The sequence below is a fragment of the Cygnus atratus genome, chromosome 16, assembly GCF_013377495.2.
Source record: "Cygnus atratus isolate AKBS03 ecotype Queensland, Australia chromosome 16, CAtr_DNAZoo_HiC_assembly, whole genome shotgun sequence".
In the NCBI taxonomy this organism is placed as follows: domain Eukaryota; kingdom Metazoa; phylum Chordata; class Aves; order Anseriformes; family Anatidae; genus Cygnus; species Cygnus atratus.
This window is the reverse complement of record NC_066377.1, coordinates 6,029,689-6,052,306: the sequence shown is the minus strand read 5'-3', so window position 1 is coordinate 6,052,306 and position 22,618 is coordinate 6,029,689. Positions and strand designations below refer to the sequence as shown.

Genomic DNA, 22,618 nt, shown 5'->3' with positions numbered 1-22,618 from the left:
ATTTTCCAGTGTAGAAAAACTCCTTAGTCCACAGCTCCAAACTCTTGTTTGTGCCAGAAGATCTTGTCTTTAGAGAATAGTATAAATTTGTTCTATTCTATTCTTTAAGCACTGAAGTCCCTTTGGGATCAGCCAGGGAGAGCTTTATATTACAGAAGTTTTTTATTTATGTGCACAGATTCTGTAGTTTTATTTATGAAACATTTGATTAACACCTTCTTGTAACTGTGAGCTGTATACATTTTTGGCTGCAGCATGTCCTCAGTGCTCTTCTGGCTCAGTACTTTCTAGAATCTGGTCCTAAAAGAAGCCAGAAAGTTGCCTGGAAGAATATCCCTCAAGCCAGGCTCAAGATGGTTAGATGGTTAGTAGTTTTCGTTGCCAACAGCAGTGAATCAAAGCAAAACAAAGCAAAATGTCATACCTTCCTCCATGCCCAAATACAGAAGATGGCTTATAGCAGTGACATCCATGTATGAGTTTCCCCAGAGAAAAGAGTTGTCTACAAATATATAGAAAGACTTCACAAAATGTTTGAATAGACTAAAAATTTATCCAAGAAAAAGGTGCAGAGAAGTCTTCATGAAAGTCCAGTTAATCTTAGTGCATTCAGAATTGCTTTTACAACATCACAGTAAAGCATGTTTTGGTTGGATTCCTGTTTACATTTGGATCATGGGTTTTCTTCTCTCCTCCAGTAAAAAACAAACAAACAGAAAACAGCAGACCAAGACAAGACATCTATGCTATTTTTTTATTTGGTACAATTTTACTGAGCCTTAGGACCCTCCAAAGCAAAGGTTGCCATTTATCCAAAATTGCATCACAGTGCCCCTGGCATTTTTGTGTTACTAATTAACAGTAATACCTTAATTAAAATCTCCAAATGCATTTTAAATGGTGACATAAAACTGATTTTAATCTAGGCTTCCAAAAATGAAGCAGAAGTCTGTTAATCAGCTGCCCCACCCTTTTTGATATTTATATGGCCCACAGTACTCAGTGTCAAAATAGACTCCTACATCACTCTCTTACTTCATTTTCCCCAGGCGTTATTAATTAATAATGAAGGTCTAAAGTCCATCCCAAGTTTTACCTGTTGGCATAAATCTGGGGCCAGGACAGCAGTGGTGGAGCATTCACATAAATGAAAGAACAGATTTTGGCTCAAGTATTTTTAATATACAGCAGCTGGCATTTTTGGGTTTGAGGAGCAAAATCACACCTGAGTTTTCATGCTCTCTAGGATTTTGCCAACAAAAGGAAAATAAAAAATAAACAAGATGTTTTACCTTTTTCAAAACCAGAGAAAATGGTGCAGCTGTTTCTGAGAATGTATTCTATTGACTACTATGTCCAAGCTGTCACATCAACACGGAATGGAAGACATTCTTGCTTTCCAGTTATGTTTTAACACAAATGTCTTTCATTTGTTTGTTTCAACATATTTTTCCTTTAACACATTTTTTTAATAATCAGAATTTTTCCTAATAACATGTTTATTCAATGTTCAGTTAAACCAGATTTGGAATTTTACAAGTATAAAGATGTTTACAAATCAATTCATTAGCTGCTATTACCACTTCCATGATATGATGTGTAGCTACCTGAAAACTTACCACTGTTGACAAGTGGGTTTTGTCAGATTCTTACCGTATGGACAATAGTGGCATCTGATTACTGGGAGTTGCCAAAGAGAGTGGAAGGAACTGGCTGTAAGTTACTCACAGTCCCCCAGCCATTTAACTCTAATTATTTATTTAGCTGATATGTAGAAACTTCAGCCCACGTTCTCATTTGATTCCCATTCCTAGCAATGGAAAATGTGGCAATAGGTAACTGTTAGGCATTTATCTCTTTTAGAAATAGACAGGTAGTTGATGTAAAGGGTGGTGCCGTTTATTTGCCTGAATCTTTTATTATTCAGCTGTCATGGGATTTTGATACAGAATACAGCAGAGTTTAACATTTTGCCTGCAATTATATTTATTATTTGTATGTGAGAGACGTGTAGGTTATTCAACAGCAAAACAATCTTTGTTTTATTTTCAGCTGAGTCACTTCCATAGAGGCTTGGATGTTTCAAAATATCTTCTCTCTTTATATTCCTTCACAACATGCTCTTCAAAAGAATAATAAAAGTAGTAGAACGCCCAACTTCCCATTATAAAATCCTATTCTCATTTTCATGTAACTTTTCCAAGCCTTAAAGCTGCTGCAGCTGATTTTTTTATTATTATTTTATTTTTCCAGGGAGGCTACGTGCCTACAGCGTGCAGTTCCTTTTTTTAAAACTGCTGTAAGGATGAAAAGTTGATACAGTAACTTGGACTACAGAGAGAGGGAGAATCCCTAAGGATTCAGGAGACTTCAGGGGTGCTCTATTTTAGTGTGTGACCAGTTTAGGATTGAGAAATAATGGCTGTGACAGTATGGGGCAAGCTCAAACTTCTCAGCACATAAAATTTGTTTTTGTATGTTCAGACAACTAATTCTGTTTGCAGCTTAATTATTGTCAATGAAACTCTTATGGCATTTATACTGAATTATGAAAAGACATCCTTTCATTCATTTCACTTTGTGTTTCTTTGTCTCAAAAACCTGTCTTGTCCTGCCACCCAAAATATATTATTGCCCCTAAGAGCACTAGAAAATGCTGGATCTGAAATTCACAGTAACAGAGATTAGATGAAAGTTACTTTTACTTTAAAGAAAGGCCTGTTAGTGTTTATTTCTGTCTGAGAGATAAAACAACAACAAGAAAAGGGATGGTAACAAAAAACCACTTCCTCTCATGATTGTGACTTGGCTCTCTTTCAGAGAGATATAAATAAATATTTTGCAATAAATATTTTGCAGGTGTTTCTCCCTCCAGAGCTAGGTAAACTGAAAATATGTAAAAGTTGTTGTTTTTTTAAAACTTATTTTTATTATTTATTAATTTGTTTAACCAAACATGTTAGTTAAAAGGAGATATCCCATTTGAAGTTGTTAGCTGTTAGCAGAGAATGACTATACATCTCTCTCAATTTCTTTCTTTCTTTCTTTTTTTTTTTTTTCCCTCTGGGCTTTGCTCATTTGAAAAAGATCAGTAATTTTTCATGTAACTGGCAGGTGATAGATCTGGCTCCTGTTTCATCCCAACTTATTCATAGTAAAATCTGCTGGCTCACAAAATGTCTGTCCTTCCAGCAATTGTCCAGATCACAGCCAAGGGAGCCGGAAAGAAACTGAAGCTTGCTGGAACATAGTAGGCATACTCCCAAGAAGCTCTTAAATGCCTGGTGGGGATTTTGTTTTTCCTGTTCTCGCTGTAGTTTTTAAGCTTCCATCTATCTCCTTAACACTTCTAGCTGGCCCAAATACTTCTGCTTGCACTGAATCACTACAATTTGGAGAGGTCTTTTTTTAAGCATGAGTGAAAGACAGGATTTGACATTAATTGAAAATAAACCTATCAGGTCCACTGGTATGTCTGCCAGTCCACTAGAACAATTAAGGACAGACCATTTGGCGAGAAATACTTACGTGATGACCATGTAAACTTAATGTAAGAGATGAACTACACATGAAAAGAGGAAAAATCTTCTGATAAGGCATGCTGTGAAGAAAAGGAAATAGCATACATATGGTTCTATATATTTTATATAATATTTGTTCTGCTGATGCAGTGCTTTGTATATAAAAAGTCAGAATCAAGCAATTTAATAAGTTGGCACTAAATAAATGCACATTTTTGTACTATATAGCTCTTTTATTATGTACTATGTAATGATTACAACAGCTTTTGATCCAGATAGGCTCCTCTTCAACAGTTAAAGAACATACTTAGAAATTGGCATTAGACATCTCATACAATTTCACAACACAGGTTTTTTCAAAAGTATTCTGATAAGAGCATACATTTATAACAGGAGGCAATCCTAAGGGGATTATTGGTAATAGTCTGTCTTTTAAAACAAATCTGAAAGTGTTTCATTACTTATCATATCTGCTTTATCAAAGATGTGAAATTATAGTGCAGGATTTAACAGCTTCCAAGTAGTAATCTTCTGTATGCCATCTGTGGTGCCCTCTACTGCACATCTTTGTAGGAGCAAGACAACGCAGTTGAAACTGCATTCGTTGTACTGCTTTTTCACATTTTTCTTTCCATCTTAACATTTAATAATGTTTTGGTATTTGTTTTCCTAGTCATTCTCCCTCTAATTCACGTAAAACAGCAGTCAGTATTTGCAATTGAAAAGCATTTTTAAAAAATAAAGCAGAGTTTATAAAGGAGAAATAAATAAAGAGGTCTTTAGTAAATGAACCTGCTAGTTCATTTACTGATTGTTGTTCATACACTGGTCATATTCTTGATACTAGTTTATATGTTTACTAATACATATATAAAAATGTATATATATTTATGTGTATGCTTGTATATGTATATATTTGTGTATTTTTTATTCTCTCCTTTGTTAATTCTGGCATAAGCATTGAGAATTTTGGTCCTGCTTTTTTCCAGTTGCTGTTTGATGCTTTGAAAAAGGGGAAAGGCATTAAATTAGTTTCTCTCAAGTTGATATATATAGTTTTGTTTGCAAACTGTTGCTAGGGGCAGGATATAATGTTGTCAGTCCTATATCAAACAAAAATCTGATTTTGATGTTGAATAGTTGGAAAGAGCTACAGAGTTTTTACACAAATATTTCCGGAGTGATCTCAAGGTACCTAAAGGCCAAAGATCTAACATGAAAGAAATGAAAAATTCCGTTTATTAATTCCCCTTTCTTTTGCTTGCCTCTGTTAATTGAAGCACCTTGTATTCGTATCTACATAGCCTGAGGCTTTCCTCAAATAAATCAATGCATAATTTTTTTAATTACCTACTCAGGCTGGAGTTGGACTGCTTACTCTTGTCAGTACCAGAGAAGAAATAGAACAGAAGGAGAAACATGCCATCTTCAACATTTTATGTACTATGTCATCTAACTTGCTAACAACAGGCCTAACCATCACACCTTTAGAAGTGCTGTTGGTGAGCTAGATAGAGCACAGCTTCCAGCGTTACTGACTGCAGTGGGTAAAAGACAATGCTATCAGTGGCGGGCTTATTAAAATTTTCTCTGGAAAGAACAAGTCTTTAAGATGCTTAACTTCTAAGTTACTGCTAATACTCAGAATGACTGCTTTCAGGCAGTCAGTTGCTATGACATAGTTAGGAGTTGAGAACAGTCTTTGGCGTAAAAGAACTGTGAAGGTAAGGCTGTAGGCTTCGGCCATCGGATGGGAGCTGGCCTCGCACTGGTGCACGCCTTGGACCCTCAGGTCTCCCAAGAAGTACTGTGTTTTCTCTTTAAACTTTAAACAATGCCTACAAAAATTTCTGATGAGAAAGAGACTAGAATTTTTGTAGGCAAACACCGAAAGAAAACTGGCATGAAGTGCACCAAGATAATAATCACATGTGGGGTTTCTTTTCAAATTCACAGTTTATCTCTCGCTTTGTATTGTCAATTTTAAAATGATGCCCTCTGGCTGAGGACTCCACATGAATCAGAAATGTCCTTGTTCGGCCAAAAGTCTTAGAACATTCAACAACTTTTGTCTTAAATCTCGACTTCCTCAGAAGCCAGTGATTCACAACACTTAGAATTTCAGATTGAGTGTTTGTTCTGAACACAAGTTTATGACAGTGTATTAAAAAAAAGTATGAAAATATATCCCAAGTCTATTCTAAATCTTCCAAATGCTGGAGGCAAATTATAAAAATAATACTAAATATTTAATCTCATTAGAAGTTGAATTCCATTTAGAGGAAGGAAACTGATTTTTTCAGCTTGGTATTGGGACTTTCGGCTTTTCCAGACTTCTTCCAGCTAATGAGAACAATCAGGAAGAGACATTTGATACTGAGGGAAGAAAAAAAAAAACACTTTTTTTTCCAGAAAGGACAAGAAAAGTATCGATGAGCCATTCAGCCACTTTCTGGCCAGTCTGACCAGATTTATCCCAATGGCCTCAAACATTTGGGTGCTACAGATGTTGTGCTTAGACACCTGCCCCACGCAGCGGCCCCAGCACCATTTTGGGGTTCCGGCTGTGGCGGTCAGTCAGGAAGGGCGGGAAAAGGACCCCAGCCGTTAGGAAGGGTGGGGCCAGCTGTTGTCTGTCAGAAAGGGCGGGAAAGGACATTGGTCGGTCGGGAAGGGCGGGAAAAGCCATTGGTCGGCCGGGAAGGGCGGGAATAGTCCCTCGTCAGCGCAGGCGGGCGCGGCCGCTCCCGGCCCTTAGCAAGGGCGGGAAAAGGCCTCAGTTGGCCAGGAAAAGTTGGTTTTTGACTAGTTTCTACTGTGATGCTCTGCTTTTCCTGACCAGCTGTCCCTTCAATTTGACCTCAAAGAATGAGTTTTAGGTCCAGTGGCCAGAATAGACTTTTCTAATCTGTCAGTCTCCTTGGTCCCTTCTTTAAAATGGCTTCATCCCTCCAAGGGAGGTTGGGCTGGTCTGCGTCAGGTGCCATGGAGGACCACAATGTGTGCTCCTCTGCGGTGCCAGCGGGGAACGAGGCTGGCCTCGGGGAAACAAGCGTGTCTGCTCATAGGAGCCATGTCCCTAGGTAAAAGTTGTGAAAAGCAGCACTCATGCTAACTTTCTGTGGTGGTAGTTAAGTTGGTAGTGCTTGTGCAAAAGTGAAAAACACACCCTACTACAAAAACACCAGGGAGAAGCAGCTTTTGTGCTGTGCAAGCAGCATCTCTGTTTCCTCAGACTTCTCAAAAAGTCTGTAGGTACAGATGGAAATGCCGAAAATAATGACAAAACAAACACATTGAATGTCACTAACAAAAAAAGACTGCTCCTATGCACAGTGTCAGCCCCTGAGGCTAAAAGAGACAGGGAACATCTTAGAAGTATTTTAAGAGCAAAAGGATGACAATAATAATAAAATGACTTGGACAGTTCTTGGTCTTTGTGGCAGGGTATGGGAAATGGTTCTAGCCATTTACAGTTCTGGATTTTGGAACATTGCAGATTTTTATTTGTAACTGTTTCTCTTGTGTATTTTTATTATGCTTGCTCACTACAGGTACTATAAAATCAGTCATTTATGCTATTAATGTTGAAGTTGGTTTCCTCTGCTATACAGAAACTAGTATCTATTCATGCTGCAACCTGTGAGAAATGAACAGAGAAACCCTATGAGATATACAGGGCCTGCCCTTCTCAGCTCAGATTTCACCATTAACTAAACGAGAGTGTATTTTAAGTAGGCATACTTGGCTGGTATTGCGTGTTTGCTTATTAAAATTCAATTAATCTCTGCAAAAGGAGATGAAATATCAGCAAGGGGTACAAAGAAAATTGCTGTCCTCTTCCTACTTTGTCACATTTACAGCTTCTGTTGGCCAAGAAATGAGGAAACTTTGATGGGAACAGCAAACTCAACTTTCAAATCCTGTAGTGAACTTTGAAATGTCTATGGAATTTTAAGACAGTTACAGTGAATGGAATGAATAAATAAGATACTTATGAGTATCAAAACAATGGCATGGTTTAGATTTCCTAGCAGCCTATCCGTTCTTTCAGCCATCTGCCTCTACATATTTTTGTTATCCTTAACTCTAATTTTTGTTAAGTTGACTTGTACTGTAGTCAGCTTTGCTGACCAGCAGACCATTTCCTCTCCACTTAATAGAATGTCTATTTTGGATATAGCAGTAATATGTAGGATTTTAAGATGAAGGAACAGACCATGAGTCTGAGAGTCAGGGTATCTTGTCTCTCTGTGTTTGCGATTATTCATCTGAATACAGAAAAATATCTTTCATTGTGTTCATTGAACAATGTACTCTTATTGGACAAAAATGTTAGTAATACTAGTAGTTTCATTTAATATGCAGATACTACTATGAATAATGTTTTAAAAGAAAAGGTTAATACTTTCCAGAAATTGTTCTGCTAAAACTGGATTCTCTCTCTCTCTTTTTTTTTTTTTTTTTGAGAACAAATAGTAAGTGGAAGATGAGCTACAAAATGGAAGAAGTATATTCAGCTGATAGAAGAGAGCTTTAATGACACCTCATTATTGTTTAAGGAGACTCATAGCTAGGTTTAAAAATTATTCTTGCTGATTTTGTAACAGTAGGATAATTCATTCAGTGTGGTCTGCACTGGTATTGACTCTCCTTTTCTTAGTATATTACTTAAAAACAAAATTGGACTTTGCTGATAAATCTTTGAACTAAAATATATTTTTTTTCCTACTCTTTTAATTCCTACTTACATTTACAAGGGAATATAGTACAGCTGTAATTTTAAGGACAGCTGAAATGTTGGCATCAGATTGCTTATGAAAATAAAAAGCATCTGTCATAACACTGAGACCAGCCTGAAGTTTTGATGTAAGGGATCTGCTTGCAAGGTTACTTTGTCTTTTTAGGTGAAAGATACAGATTTTGTTCTTTTCACAGTGCATCTGTTGAGATGAAGCCTTCGTATAATTAAAACCCTTAACAGTTTGTTTAGGGCAACAGATCAAAAGGTTAATGTGCAACGGTACAACAGGATGTATTTGTACTGTTGAAAATTTTTTAAATTTACAGCATTTAAAAACAACTTAGCTCAAATCGTAGCCAAAGCCAATATTACATCATTTAAAGTAAAACATTAATCATTAGTCATGAAGCAGCCAGTTGGTCTAAAAGTTCATCTGGTGAAAAATTTGATGGTTTAAGGATTGAATAGAAATGTACGTTTAATTATGTTCCCAGTTATGCATCTAGAATAGAAAATCAAATATTTTAGGGAAACTAAGGAAAAGAAAATTCAAAAGCAAGCATTTTTGATCCCCATGTTTTTGAAACAAATATATTCTAAAAGCAGTTTTGAATTAAATGGATTCTGTAGGGATGAGGATAGATGATCAAAATGCAAAGTAGAACTATATTTAATTGTATGAATTGTATCATTAATTTTCTTTCTTTCAGTTCTGAAGTTCTTGAAGCAATTGAAAATGTTATTCAAGATGTACTTGAAAGCTTGTCCAAAAAACAAGCACCTGTTCTCACAGTAACTAGGAGATCAGATTGGAGGAATATTGAGTAAGTTTTATATATTTTAAAGTCCTGCTTTATATCATTATAAATGCCATGAATATAAATTTGATTGTATAATGTCTAGAAAAGTTAATCTTATGTAGTTCTGTAAGTATTAGAGTCAATAAATAGTTTGGCTTCTTAAAAAAATAATGGGCAAATAAAAAGTGATGCTTAGTACTCAATCTGCATAGACAGGCATTGTGCATTTAGTCAAATAACAGCAGACCACTAACATAAAGGGAATGTAAAACTTGTTTAAAAGGGGTCAGAAAGGAAAGAGGACCTATATGCATTCACTTTCTGGGTGCAGTAGAAAACAGAAACAATAAGTTGTATTTGATTAAAAAAAATCTCTTTTAGGCTGGAAACAATTGCTAGCAATTTCATTTTCCAATCAACTTTTTGTGCTTCCTGTTTTCTTTTTCTCTGCTTTTCTTTATGGTATCTTATTTTTTCAAATGATAGTGATAAACTTATCCTCTTTGTATTCTTCAGAGAAGATACTGTTCTCTTACCTTGCCGTTGTGTCCGTATACTTTTCAAGTCCATCACTAGCCAAATAAAGTAAAACAAGTTTCTGAATTGTTGTCTAAATTTCATATCTCATGCCAGCTTACCCACACAGGATCAGAGGAAAAGCAATCTGTCCTTTAAAACACAGAGCTGTAGAAGTTGCCTGTGCAACAGTATTTTTCCAGGGCACTCGTTTCAATTGAAAATACCTGAAACTGAGAATGTAATTGTTTTCTATAATATGGAGGCAAAAGGATAAAGGAAGAAACAAATCTATTTCTTGTCTTGTAATGGCTTTGGGCATCAGTGGGTTAAAGGATATTTAGATCAATAAGATTGCAGAGGTGCTTGTAAGTGGGCACATTACAAACATTCAGATTGCAAAAGCACAGCAAATCTCCCAAGCATTACACTTCGGTGAAATACTCATTTAATGAGAACAATAAATTTCTGTCAATCAGAAAACCTGAAGGGCCTGAAGGTAATCAGTTAACTGAAATGCTTGTGAATTTAGTCATTTCTGCCCTGGTAGCTTGACAAAAAGTGTTTCACTCAGATGTCTGTAAAATTAAAATACTATAACAAAGCTTTGCAATTTTTGGCAGTCTTGGAGAAAATGGCATTTCAGGCTAGAAAAACAAATGTGAGATGTTATTTGCCATCAGAACATGTAGGGGGAAAAATGTTCATATTAAAACAAGTTAACATCACAGTATGTTAAAAATAAGACACATAATCAAATTTAAAAAGTTGAAACATTATTTATGGTGGAGAAATGTAAACTTACATATTCATTCCATTGAAAAATGATGTGCATACTGGTTTAATACAACAGGATTTCTGAGAAGATTAAAATAAAAATAAATAAGCAAATAAAAATAAAAACACCCCTCCCCCTAATGTAATAGGAATGATAGAAAATGTAGTTAGTGGGGCATATTTTTCCTTATTTAGGCAGCATTTCCATTCCTAATCTGCACAACTGGAATCTGCGGGGCAGGAGCTTGTAGAAATGAGAGAATTATTTCATGTTTGAAACGTGCCTTGTAAACATTTGTAGATACCCAGAGAGATATTTACCTGAGAATGAGGTCAATCGGTGAGAATGCCAGGCCTAAAGCAGTACAATTGGTTTCCGCTGAGCAAATTTCTGTTAAAATAAATAAATAAATACAGTTTTCCTGGAGTGGAAAGATTTTACAGAAAACCATTCTGTTGGGATAAATGCAGCACTAGGAAAAATCGCTGGGTATCTGATATACAGTTAGGTTAAGGTTTTCTTTGTGAGTTAGCTGTGGGAGTCAAACTGATCAGGTTCTTGAGTATAATGTTTCTAAAATGAAGTGTTCCTTATTTACCCTAACAGAGCAATGGGCAAAGTTTCATTCGGTGCAGTTACAGTGTAGGGAACAAGGCATACACACATTTTCAATGTTGCAGCACAAAGGCAAGAAAGTTGCTTTGAAGCGGAAAGGCAGATGCTACACTGTGCTGTTTGCTGCTCCTGTGCCTTACACAGCGCTGTGGTGTGTTCTGCCACCCAAAGGATGCATGGAGCAAAACCTTTGACAAAGAAAAATTTAAAAACGTTATGTGGCTTTGTATAAAATAATGGTCATTGTACCATCAGTACTTTTTAAAAGCATGTACAGAACTCTAAAATGAAAAACAGTGCATTATAGAGAGGACAGCCATTAAAATAGGACACTAGAATGAGCTGTTGTTAAGAAAACAAGTGATTCTTTTGGTGAAATGTGTACCTTCAGGTATGAAATGGTTAAAAATTAAATGGTAGAGCTCATTTAGACGAGTGAACTGTTTAGAGAATAGGATGCCCCCCATTTTTCTTTCCAAAATTCCAAAAATGAAATCTAATTATTTTGATAATAAGGGCATAAATCAGATCATATTATTGTAATATTAAATAATTACACTTTCTTGTACATTCTACATCAGAAAGTTACTGTGTTAAATGTGACTTGTATACTAATAATGAATCACATTTTTTTCCTGTGTTGTATATTCTTTTGTTAGTAGTCTGTACTGAGTTTGAAAATAGAGCTAGCATATATGATTTTAGGAAAAGGGTCTTCATCTGAATTATCTTAGATAGAGTAATTTACACATCCTCACTTCACAAGTTTACAGTTTTACTGTATTTTGCAATGTATCAGATTTAAAGATTCTGTAGGTCTACAGATGATACCGTATTGTACTACAAAACAAATAAGAAGTGACTGCCCTAGATCAGCAGCAAAGTTTGGTAAGTTAAAAAAACAAAAGTTCAAAATCAGAATTCTTAACTTTTTTTTTCTTGTATTTTAGTTTGAAACTTTGTAAAAGAAATATTTTTTGTCTTGTGCTTTAGGAGTGTAAGACTAATAAAACTTGCAATTATGACCAGCCCTTCAGCTTTTCTCTATTAAATTATGGTGTGACAGTGAAATCAATACAAAGATCTTACAGTTTCTACCCTCCCTGACTGAATATCAGCTGAAGGCATATACACAAGGTTGTCATATAAAAATATAACCATTCTTCAAAAAGCTAACTGGTAAAGTGATCTTGGAATATGGACAATAAGCTAATTTATTTTTCTAAATCTGTCAATTAATTTCTTGGCCTTGATAACAAGGCATATATTCCCTAACTTAACTCCACCATATTTTTTTCTAATTATGCTAGAAATTATTGAGTCTGTTAGCACAATCTCTCTGTATTTTCGCGGCATGTTACAATGCATGCACAAATAGTATTCATGTTTCAGTGTTTTATGTTATGAGACACAAATATGGGTCAATATAAACAAAAAATATGATATGTGCATTTCTGAAAATTGATACAATTAAAATTTTTGAAGTGTATTTTTTCAGCTCTGATGCTCAAAATATTATCTATGATCTACAAGATGGTGCAGAGCAATACTTATGCAACTAAAAGGTAACAGTGCATTTCTATAATTTCAAATAAAGTTTTATTTTAAGAATGCCACTGTGAAAAATAAAGAGCCTCTAGGACGTATACCTTTAGGATAACAGATTTCTCTGTGTGAAATGCTTTACACTGATTTCATTATCCATGCCCTCAGTAAAATGTTATTCTCTGTTCTCATAATCTGACAGCTTTATCAGTACTGTAATTACAAATAAATATTTTGTCTTGATAGAGATATATATTACTCAGATACACAACTGTTTGGTAGCCAGAGTGTTGTGGACAATATAATCAATGACATTTCTTGTATGCTTAAGATACCTCGGAGAAGTCTACATATAGTAAGTGGCTTATTATTAATGTTTTGATTCTGTCATTATTTCCAAATCATATAGGTCATACTGAAAGCTGAAATATCAAGAAAAAGGTGATCATTAGGATATAAGTAGTTAAAATAAAAGGTGTTATTTGTGCAAATGAAACCTTATTAGGTTTTGAATACTCAAAAGGTTCCTTTCTTCAGAGAAAATTCATAGACTACAAGACATCTGTTTCACAGTTTATACTTGAATGATTTGCTAACTTGTGGTTTAAGTGAAAATTTCAGGTGAGTCAGAAGTGTAAGGTTTGAATTTACTTTTATTTCATGCTTACAAGAATTCATCTGTATCCATAAAGGCAGTTGCTAACATAATTTATTTTAAATACACCTTTATATACAAGATGATGATAATGTTGCTTCGTTTTTTAAAAGGTTGGTCCTAGTTGATAACTGCTTACTATGTTGTTCCTTTTTCTTTTTTTTCTTCCCCCAGAAGTTTCTTGTTTTGCCTGTGTAATGCAGTAAAATAAAAGCATATAACTTACAATTTACTGTATACAACTTATTATTTTTTTTCAGCTGTCTACAACTAAAGGTTTTGTTGCTGGTAATTTAAGTTATACTGAGGAAGATGGTACAAAAGTGAATTGTACCTGTGGTGCAACAGTATGTATTATATAACAATAACAGTAATTAGAATAAATAGAATAGTTTCAGTTGGAAGGGACTTACACAGATCATCATCTACCTTTGTGGACTGCACTTCTTGTAGCTCAGGTTGCTGTATACATTTATTATACATACCTGTGCTTGTGGCAAATTGAGCCATTACAAGCTCAGTAAAAAAACAAAACAAAACAAAACAAAAAAAACATGGAGATGATAAGTGTCGCTCAACTGTTTGGTGGGCTGCCTGCTACTTATGCAGCTACCAGCCAGTGAGTCTGCACATGCCTGACTCTAACCCAGGCACAACTTATGCTCCCTCTCACGGTGTGCTAGGTAAAGAGCATGAGTGAGAGCTGTGGACACTGTCTAGGGTTTGTGAAGGAGAAAGAAACAGATATAAAGAGGACGGGTCTGTATATATGGTGCGGACTTGGGGAGAGGTTATCAAAGTCAGTACTGAGCTAAAGAGAAGTCTATATCCACAGTTTGATAAGTAGTCAAGAGCCAGAAGTGTTTTGTGGAGATGAGATTCAACTAATCTGGTCCTAAAAGATTTCCCATAGATGAGCAGATTATGAAAGCAGGAGCAGGACTCAGACTTGCCGACTGTTGTCATGACTTCCTGGAAAATCTATTCATTGTAAGCCTAAGCTGGTGATTTCAAAATGGAAAGATGACCTTAGCTGCCTATTATACTTTGTCTTAAAGCAAAGCGTAAAGACCCCTGTTATTAATACTCTTCTACTGCTCTTGATAGTTTTATTTGTTGAGTTGTTCCACACTGGCACCGGAGGTGATTTAGCAGTCAGGAGTAAAAGCAGACCACACACTTCAATATATACATACTTTTTTGCCAAGTTCTTCCTCCAGTTCCTTTTCCGCATCCATATGCTTGCCACATTGAGCCAATCCTAATATGAGGTGTAAAGTAAACATTACTGTGTCTTAATACTGTTGCTCCAAGACAGTTATAAAAACAGGTTATAGGTTAATAAAAGAAAGGATTAAATGCTCTTCCAAAAAGAATGCCTAGATGTTTTAAACCTGTATTAAATTTGCAATTTTCGCACCATGATGACTTTTCTTCTGGCTAAAACAGATACAAAACAAATCAGGACATTGTTATCTCTGTAATGCCCATACGATGAACAATCTTCTGTGACAGTAGCACAAACGTGCTTTTGAAAACCATCTTGTTATAACAGGAGGACTTCTATATGATCATACAATAGAACAGGATATAAATGGTTGAATGTGGTTATAAAACAGTGAAAACATCAAGATCGATCTTGTATATAAGAAGATGAATGGTTGTTTTAGGATGTAATTGTGTCCTTCATTACCTAATGTTGTTATTTTAAAATGTATCAGTTTCTCTATTATAAATGATTAATTTCATTTTTGTTGTTTTAGGCAGTCACTGTGCCATCTAATGTTCAAGGAATTAAAAGTATCCTTTGAGCTAAAACTCTCATTGTAGACTGAAAAAATAAAGTAAAAACAAAGAATATTCCAAGTTAAACAGTGTTCTGGTAATTTTTTCTCTGCTTTTTGGCTCTGAAATTGAGTCACGAACACTGCTTTTGGCTCCAGAGTACGTATTTTAGAGCATTCACTTTGACTTAATTGGTGCGATGGATCATTTTACATACAGGTAGCCTTAACATAAAAGATTTAAACTCACATGCCAAATTTATATTAATCGTAGAAAAAGATGCAACTTTTCAGAGACTCCTGGATGATGACTTCTGCATTAAATTGTCCCCATGTATAATGATTACGGTATGCAACTTACATTTCATATCATCGTGTTAGACATAAGAATCGAGAAGACTTTATACTGTACAGACATCTATGTATGTATCAGCTACCAGTTATAGTCAGTCATATCAAGAACTTGTTTTATATTGTTTCTTTAGTGCCTTAAGTATTTTTGAGAAGAAACAAGTGGCCTTTTTCTTTTTATGCCAGCTTATACAGATACTGGAGTACATCTGTGTGCCAGCTCCCAGACCTTACACAGAGGAATGTATGATACTTCTACAGGGCCTATAATCCAGGACATCTGCAGTGCTGCTCCCAAACCCCTGTTCCTTCTTCCCTTCCCACAGAGACAAAATAAGAGTATACCATTTTCCCTGTGAGATAGCTGCTGGAAAAATATTCCTGCAAGCATTTTGTTTGCTTGTTTTAAATGGCAAATGTAAACACATATGTAGCCAGATGTTGTTTTAATTAATTTAAAACTGTCTGCTTTATTTTATTTCCTTAGGGAAGAGGCATACCAGATTTGAATACACGACTTTTGGTCAGAAAGCTGTGGGATACATTTCAAATTCCTGTTTTCGCCCTTATGGATGCCGATCCACATGGTAAATCTTTAGAGGTTCAATAACATAAAAAGAAAGCAAAATTTGTTTATAATCTAATTTCTCTCTTTTATGGGAAGGTACTTATGGCATAGAGTGGACAATCCAATACAATCAGAAAGTTTCTGATTTATGCAGAATATGTCTAGGAGTGCAGAAGTTTAATGGAGACATCAGTACTGGCCTGATCCCCACTCAGTGTACTCTTACTATCTGTGATGATTTGCTGTGCTCTGAGGTCTTAATAAAATCTTACCTTGTACCTAAAAAAAGAAAAATATTTTTTATACAATTTGTAGGTCATATTAGAGCTAGATTTTCACAGTACCTGTGGGCCTAAAAATGAGAATTAGTATAATGGAATTTTACGACCCATTGCACAATTCCACTGATTTTAATAAGAGTTATGCACCTGACTACTATTTAAAGTCTCAGGAGGTCCTAGCTAAATACCTTTGAAAAATGTAGCTCTGATAGGAGTTCTAGCAGTTGGCTAAACTGCTCCTTTTGTAAAACCAAAAGAAATACCAGGAACTTCTGTAAACTTTGCTCAGTTTGGTATAAAACAGAATTTTTGGAAATGTTATTATTCATAGGGTAGACAGATATTAAGAAAATTGTATTTTTGAGCAAAGTGAGTATTTTATTGATTTTTAAAGTAGTTTATATACTCTTATATTAATAATTCAGCACTCATAATGTCAATAGTTTATGCAGTGAAATCTAGAAACTACTAGTGGGATGCCAGCAGGAACAGAATTAATCCTAAAATGAAGGCTGTGCTTGCAAATGAGAGTATAAAGCTAAAGGTATGAGGACTCATCTGAAAATAGTTACCTGGATATTGCTGCATTGGACATACTGGAAGTATTTCACATCTCATAGTTTTGGGTGGGGTTGTTTGTTTTCTTGTTTTCTACTGAGAACATGAACAGTCATGAACTGAATACTCAATGGTCAGTCTTAACTTAGCAAAATTTGCAGAATTTATCTGTAATCAAAAATTTACCTGTATCAAAAAATAGCCCACAGGCTATCTATATGAATCATCTGCCCAAAAGCCAAAATGCAAATCCTACATATAGACTAATCTGGAACTTCCTTGGTTACTGAAAAGTAAATGGTTTATAATTTTCACCATGCCATATCAGAATTATCACAGTGGCAGATTTTTTTTTCCCCTGTAAGAAGTGGGAATGTGGCATGAAATCTGGATTATTTTGCACACTTTCATTCCTGCTGTCTGAGAGGCAACATGACCAGACTGAACATATCGTGGAATACTGTTTGTCTTTATTTTTCTGTGGCCATGCTGGGGGGAAGTTAAGAAAGGTCAGACTTCCTGAAAGTTATATGTTGTTGCTGCTGTGTGAAATAAGCTTCAAAACCTTGTTCTGATGATTCAACTGCAGAACAGCTTGATAGCATATACTTGGTTTTGTAAATACTCTTTGAAATGCAACTATATGTAAATTATTTCTTGGTTCAACCAATTAAAAATTAGAGATGTTTAGGATACTGACTGAGCCCTTTGTTGTGAAGAAATACTTAAGGAGAAAACAGCAATGGTGAAAAAACTTACAGAGTTGTAGCTGGTATGCTTTAAACCACAGTCTCTGGTGTCTGTAGTTCAAGATAAATAACTGAATTTTAAGCTAAAAACAAGAATTGGTGGTACTCTTCAGCATACATCAAAAACTGCATTAATTAATGCATATTTGCACTATTCAAATATCTGGTAAATGTTAGTAAATATCTGGTAAATGTTAGTAAATATCTGGTAAATGTTAGTAAATGTACTTTTTTTTTCTTTTGTTTTTATTGCAGAAAATTTGAGCAGAGTAGCTCTGTTTAGAAAGAAAAATAAGTTATCAAATCAGAAAATAAATCTGATAGGCATAGTTTTATTTCACAAAAAATGTGTAAAATGGGCTTATGAAAGGAAAATAAACACTAGACCATTCTGTACTGAAGCAAGTTCAGTTCTTTACAACAATAAAACACTAAAGACTTTAGGCATATCAAAGTCTGCGCTGCTGACAATTAATGGAATTGCTTAAATGGAAAATATGTTTTAAGTATGAAATAAGTAAAGTACACACAGTGTTTTAACAAAGCCTGAATACACAGCTGGGTGGGTTGTTGGTTTTTTGTTTTTTTTTTTCAAGCTCTCTAACATTTCGTAACTGAAATTTTGACCAAGCTGAAGTGCATGACATTTTTATCAGGAACTTTAAGAAAGTAATTGCTATAATTTTGCTATAAAGCAATAGTGTTAAGAGATATGGATTACACAGGATTAATGAAAAAAAAAAAAAAAAGACAATTTTCCTGGCCGATGTTGGACAATGTGTATAAGAGCTGATTATCCTTGCTTCTGAAATGACCATGCACGGACAGTGTGAAACATTTTACTATATAAAGATGAATTAATAGATGATACATCAAATTCTGATTATTTTGACATACACTAAAAATAATTGTAAACCTTAAAGAACCTCACTAATCATAATGTCATAACTGTTATGCCATAAAAGTGAATTCTTAATGCAGTCTTCTTAAGCGTGGCGATAAACAGACATTTGATATTTCATATTCTCCAACCTAGGTGTAGAAATAATGTGCATCTACAAATATGGATCTGTGGTGAGTACAATTTTTCCCTTTCAAAATATATTAGTTTTTAGTCCTGTCTTGAAGCTTGAATGTATGATGAGTTAGAATAGTAACTACCTTTAGCATTTTGTTTCAGCACAGACACAGTTTTTAGGCCTTGTGTAACTGCAAAAACAGCTTCTTCCTGAAACAAAAAGAAACTGGATAATAATGTCAGGTGTTTCATTTAACTACGTTTCACAGTTTTTTCCTGCTGTACAGGTAGTTTTCAGGAAGTCCAAATAGAAAATTGTTCTTCATTTTCTTTTGTTTCTGCTTTGGAAGACAAATGAAGGCTAGGGAGGAAAAGAACGTAACTTGTGAGATGGGTGAACTGCTTGATTCTCCATAAAATCTTGTTATCTTGGTAAAGATTTTATTTTGGGGTGAGAAGTTACGGATACATGTTTTAGTGTGGAACATTATGGAGGAAGAACCAAAGGGAATAAGAACGCATATTGTAATGCATTGCTAAAAGATGAGGTACAGAAGACAACATGAAAGGCAGGCAGACTAAGGGGAGGGCAGAGAGCAGGAGCAGATGGGTGAACTGTTTGGGAGACCAATGGAGAAAACATCCAAAGTTAAAAACAAACAAACAAATGTAAAAACTCACACACAAAACAAAACACATAAAACCCTTCAGAAAATTGTCAGACAATGATGTCCAAGGTTAAATATATGTCATATCATATGTCTCATGGACATACATGGAGCCAGAATTCCCAAGTTTTCAGGTGACCTGTCAGGCTTTTAGCCTTAGAAATGCATGTAAACTAATAGAACGCCATCTTCCAGGATTAAACTAAATCCTCAGGTTCCTTTAAAAGTTTATTTTGTTCAATTACAGAGTAACACATGTATCAAACTGAAACTCAAATATGCCAATTCCATTACCAAGAGTGGAAGTATTCCTTTGCACAACGTGTAATTTAAATCACAGAATCACAGAATCATTTAGGCTGGAGAAGACCTCTAAAATCATCAGATCCACTTTGCTGTAGTGTGCTATAGGTTTCAGAAGTTTTCATGGACTCTAAAAGCAATCAGACAAAATCAAACACTACTAAATACTATACCACCAATTCTGGCCCAGAAAGTTGGAGTCACAAACTGCTGGGAGCAGGAAGAGCATTCTGAGAAGTATAATTTATTGTGTATTTGTTTTTACACTTTTCCCTTAGATATTTACTGTAGCCATGATATCGGGTCAGGTGCCCTTATGTTTGGGCTATTTTTATATAATGTAATACTTTCCAGCAGAAAATATCAGAAATTTCCAGTTGTAATTGTCATTGTTTCTCCTGGCTTCAGTTTTGTTTGGGAGACTCATACTGACTGTGAAAAACAAACAAACAAAAATCAAAACCTATTCAGACTAGAATCTCTTGTGGCTGAAGAGTGCAAGCCTTAAAGGAGAATCTGTTTTCAGTGAAGGGATATGGTAAACTCTAGTTGCACCATTTTCTCATGTAGCATTCTGATAATAATAATAATAATAATAATAATAATAATAATAATAATAATAAAACTAACCACCTCTGTAATAAAATCTGTGATCTAGGAAGGCATATATCTCAAATGATTTAAACTAAAAGTCACTGAATGTTGTAGTTGATTCTTCTTATTTCAGTCAATGTCTTTTGAGGCCCATCATCTCACTGTTCCATCTGTAAAGTGGCTTGGTCTCCTTCCATCTGATCTGAAGAGGTTAGTTATTATTCAAAAGAAACAGAAGTATTCTTCTTCTATTTCATAGATAGTAAATACAATCTGACTTAATGCACAAACAAAAAACTGACATCCATTATTGTTTTCATACATTATTTTTGGCTTATTATAAAGAAGTAAATTGGAATCAGTATTTCTGAAATATGAGAAAATTTAACAACTTTATTTACTTTTCAGATTAAATGTATGCAAAGATGTCCTGATTCCACTTACAAAGCAAGATCAAAATAAGTTAGCAAGTATACAGAAGAGGCCTTATATTGCTTGTCAGCCAATGTGGAAGAAAGAGGCATGTATAAACCTAATGTTTCTTGTTTCTTACTCCCCACAAAACAAATCCTGTCATCTGCAATCCTGTTTCTCTTTATTTTTATAAACTCTTAGTATAGCAGAAAGGTTTTGCAGCACTAAAAGGCAGCAAGATTGATAAGTTCATGTTCACTGTCCCTCTGAATCACTGGGGCTCAATGGTTCACAGGCCAGGACTGGAAGCTTTTTTAGCCTTCCTGCTATTAGTCATCTGATGATCATAAACTGTACATGGGATTTTACTGTTTTCCTAAATATTGCAGAATATATTACATACTTAGAAATAGGGGAACACTTAAAACAGTTTCTTATTCTGTACTTGTCCTCTGATCTTGCCTGTAACTTTTAAATCATCTATTGTGTGAAATGGTTGGAAAGGAAGAAAAAGTATTGTGTACCTTCTCCTTGCTGTTTATACTCACCTTATAAGTTATTTGTGTTACTATGAGGTACACAATGAACATAAATAATCTCAGCTCAGTGACAGGGATTTTGCAGCACCATTTACAGTAATACTAACTTTACAGCTCTATATTCACATTCAACAACTGTAATTCTTATTTAAATAATAAGATGAGGTGGTTACAGCATCACAAATTTTGTTTTTTTTTTTTAGCTGGAAATTATGGCAGCATCTAAAATGAAGGCTGAAATTCAAGCTTTAACTTCTCTTTCATCAGATTACCTTTCCAGAGTCTATTTACCAAACAAATTGCAATTTGGTGGATGGTTATGAATGCTTGTTTGCCAATTAACTGTTTTTCTTGATAATACTTTCTTGACCACTTCTTGTTCAGTTTATCACTACAGCTAGATTATGCTTACCTATTCTTTCTCTTTCAAACTATAAAAGAAATTACAACTCTTTTACAGAATATTGTTTATTCCACTCTGTGCCTTCTGCACTAATGATTTCAAATGCAGTGGTACATACATAACAGGATACTGAAGTATGTTCTTCCTAGCTAGAGAATATTAAGTTGTACCTGCTTGTTAAAATTGTATCAAGGAATTATTTTGCCTTCTGTTAAAGCAGAAATTGATGCTGTACAGTCCTTTTAATTTTTGAAGAGTAAAAGGCTTTGTTAACAATTTTTTGTAAATGTCTCCTTCTGGAAATAATTTTAAGTACAGTGCTGTGGTATTTTGTGTTCACTGTAAACTCAGACCTAAAAGTCAGAGATAGTTCTTCATTACTGCATATCTCAAGCAGCTATAAATGTTCCAGCAACCAAACTGCTATTTGTTTTCAATGAACAAGTAAGCAAGCAGATGTTACTGATTAAGAATTTAATAAACAATCCTGTTAATGATGCACATCATAACAAAATCCCTTGTTCGTGTTTTTTTTTTTTTTTTAAGTTGGCCCTAAAACAGTAAAAAGAAGCCGGAAACTGCAGTGATTAAAGCGTATAATATATTTTACATGAAGAAACCAAACTGAGTACATAGAAAATATCTCTAAAACTGATCCACAGCGTCATCGAATAATATTTTCAGTCGACTTTATATTTTACTACTGCTCCACCAGCATCCAATTCAAAAAGAACTCGAATTCCTTTTTATTTTCTGCACTGTAGCAGTGTTACTGCCTACTAGCAACTTCCAGTGTCTGGGTGCACAAATAATCTCGATCCACAAGTAATACGCCAGCAGGAGCAACAAGAACGTGACAGTCATTGCTGTAAGAGGGCAAGATTAGGAGACAAGTAGTCTGGGTGAGGCTGCACCTCGAGTGCTGTGTTCAGTTTTGGGCCCCTCAGTACAAGAAGGACATCGAGGCCCTGGAGCGTGTCCAGAGAAGGGCTACGAAGCTGGTGAAGGGCCTGGAACACAAGTCCTGTGAGGAGCCGCTGAGGGAACTGGGGTTTAGTCTGGAAAAGAGGAGGCTCAGGGAAGAACTTTAAAAGAAGTTGTGGGGAGCTGGGGGTTGGCCTCTTCTCACAGGTAACTAGCGATAGGACTAGAAGGAATGGCCTCAAGTTGTGCCAGGGGAGGTTCGGGTTGGAAATGAGGAGACATTTCTTCTC

General features: G+C 35.1%; 1 protein-coding gene across 1 annotated transcript in view; it reads left to right on the top strand.

Annotated features, from left to right (window-relative positions):
- The window catches only part of SPO11 (SPO11 initiator of meiotic double stranded breaks), a 39,710-nt gene extending 17,798 nt beyond the window's left edge, over positions 1-21,912 (top strand). Inside the window, exons 3-14 of the mRNA XM_050713982.1 lie at positions 8,976-9,089; positions 11,774-11,862; positions 12,473-12,539; positions 12,766-12,874; positions 13,435-13,521; positions 14,938-14,974; positions 15,197-15,306; positions 15,797-15,896; positions 18,502-18,539; positions 20,182-20,258; positions 20,457-20,568; positions 21,205-21,912. Of these exons, the coding sequence (XP_050569939.1) occupies positions 8,976-9,089; positions 11,774-11,862; positions 12,473-12,539; positions 12,766-12,874; positions 13,435-13,521; positions 14,938-14,974; positions 15,197-15,306; positions 15,797-15,896; positions 18,502-18,539; positions 20,182-20,258; positions 20,457-20,568; positions 21,205-21,324 (1,060 nt within the window). The 3' untranslated portion in view covers positions 21,325-21,912. The remainder of the gene's footprint in view (positions 1-8,975; positions 9,090-11,773; positions 11,863-12,472; positions 12,540-12,765; positions 12,875-13,434; positions 13,522-14,937; positions 14,975-15,196; positions 15,307-15,796; positions 15,897-18,501; positions 18,540-20,181; positions 20,259-20,456; positions 20,569-21,204) is intronic.
- The last annotated feature ends 706 nt before the right edge of the window (positions 21,913-22,618 follow it).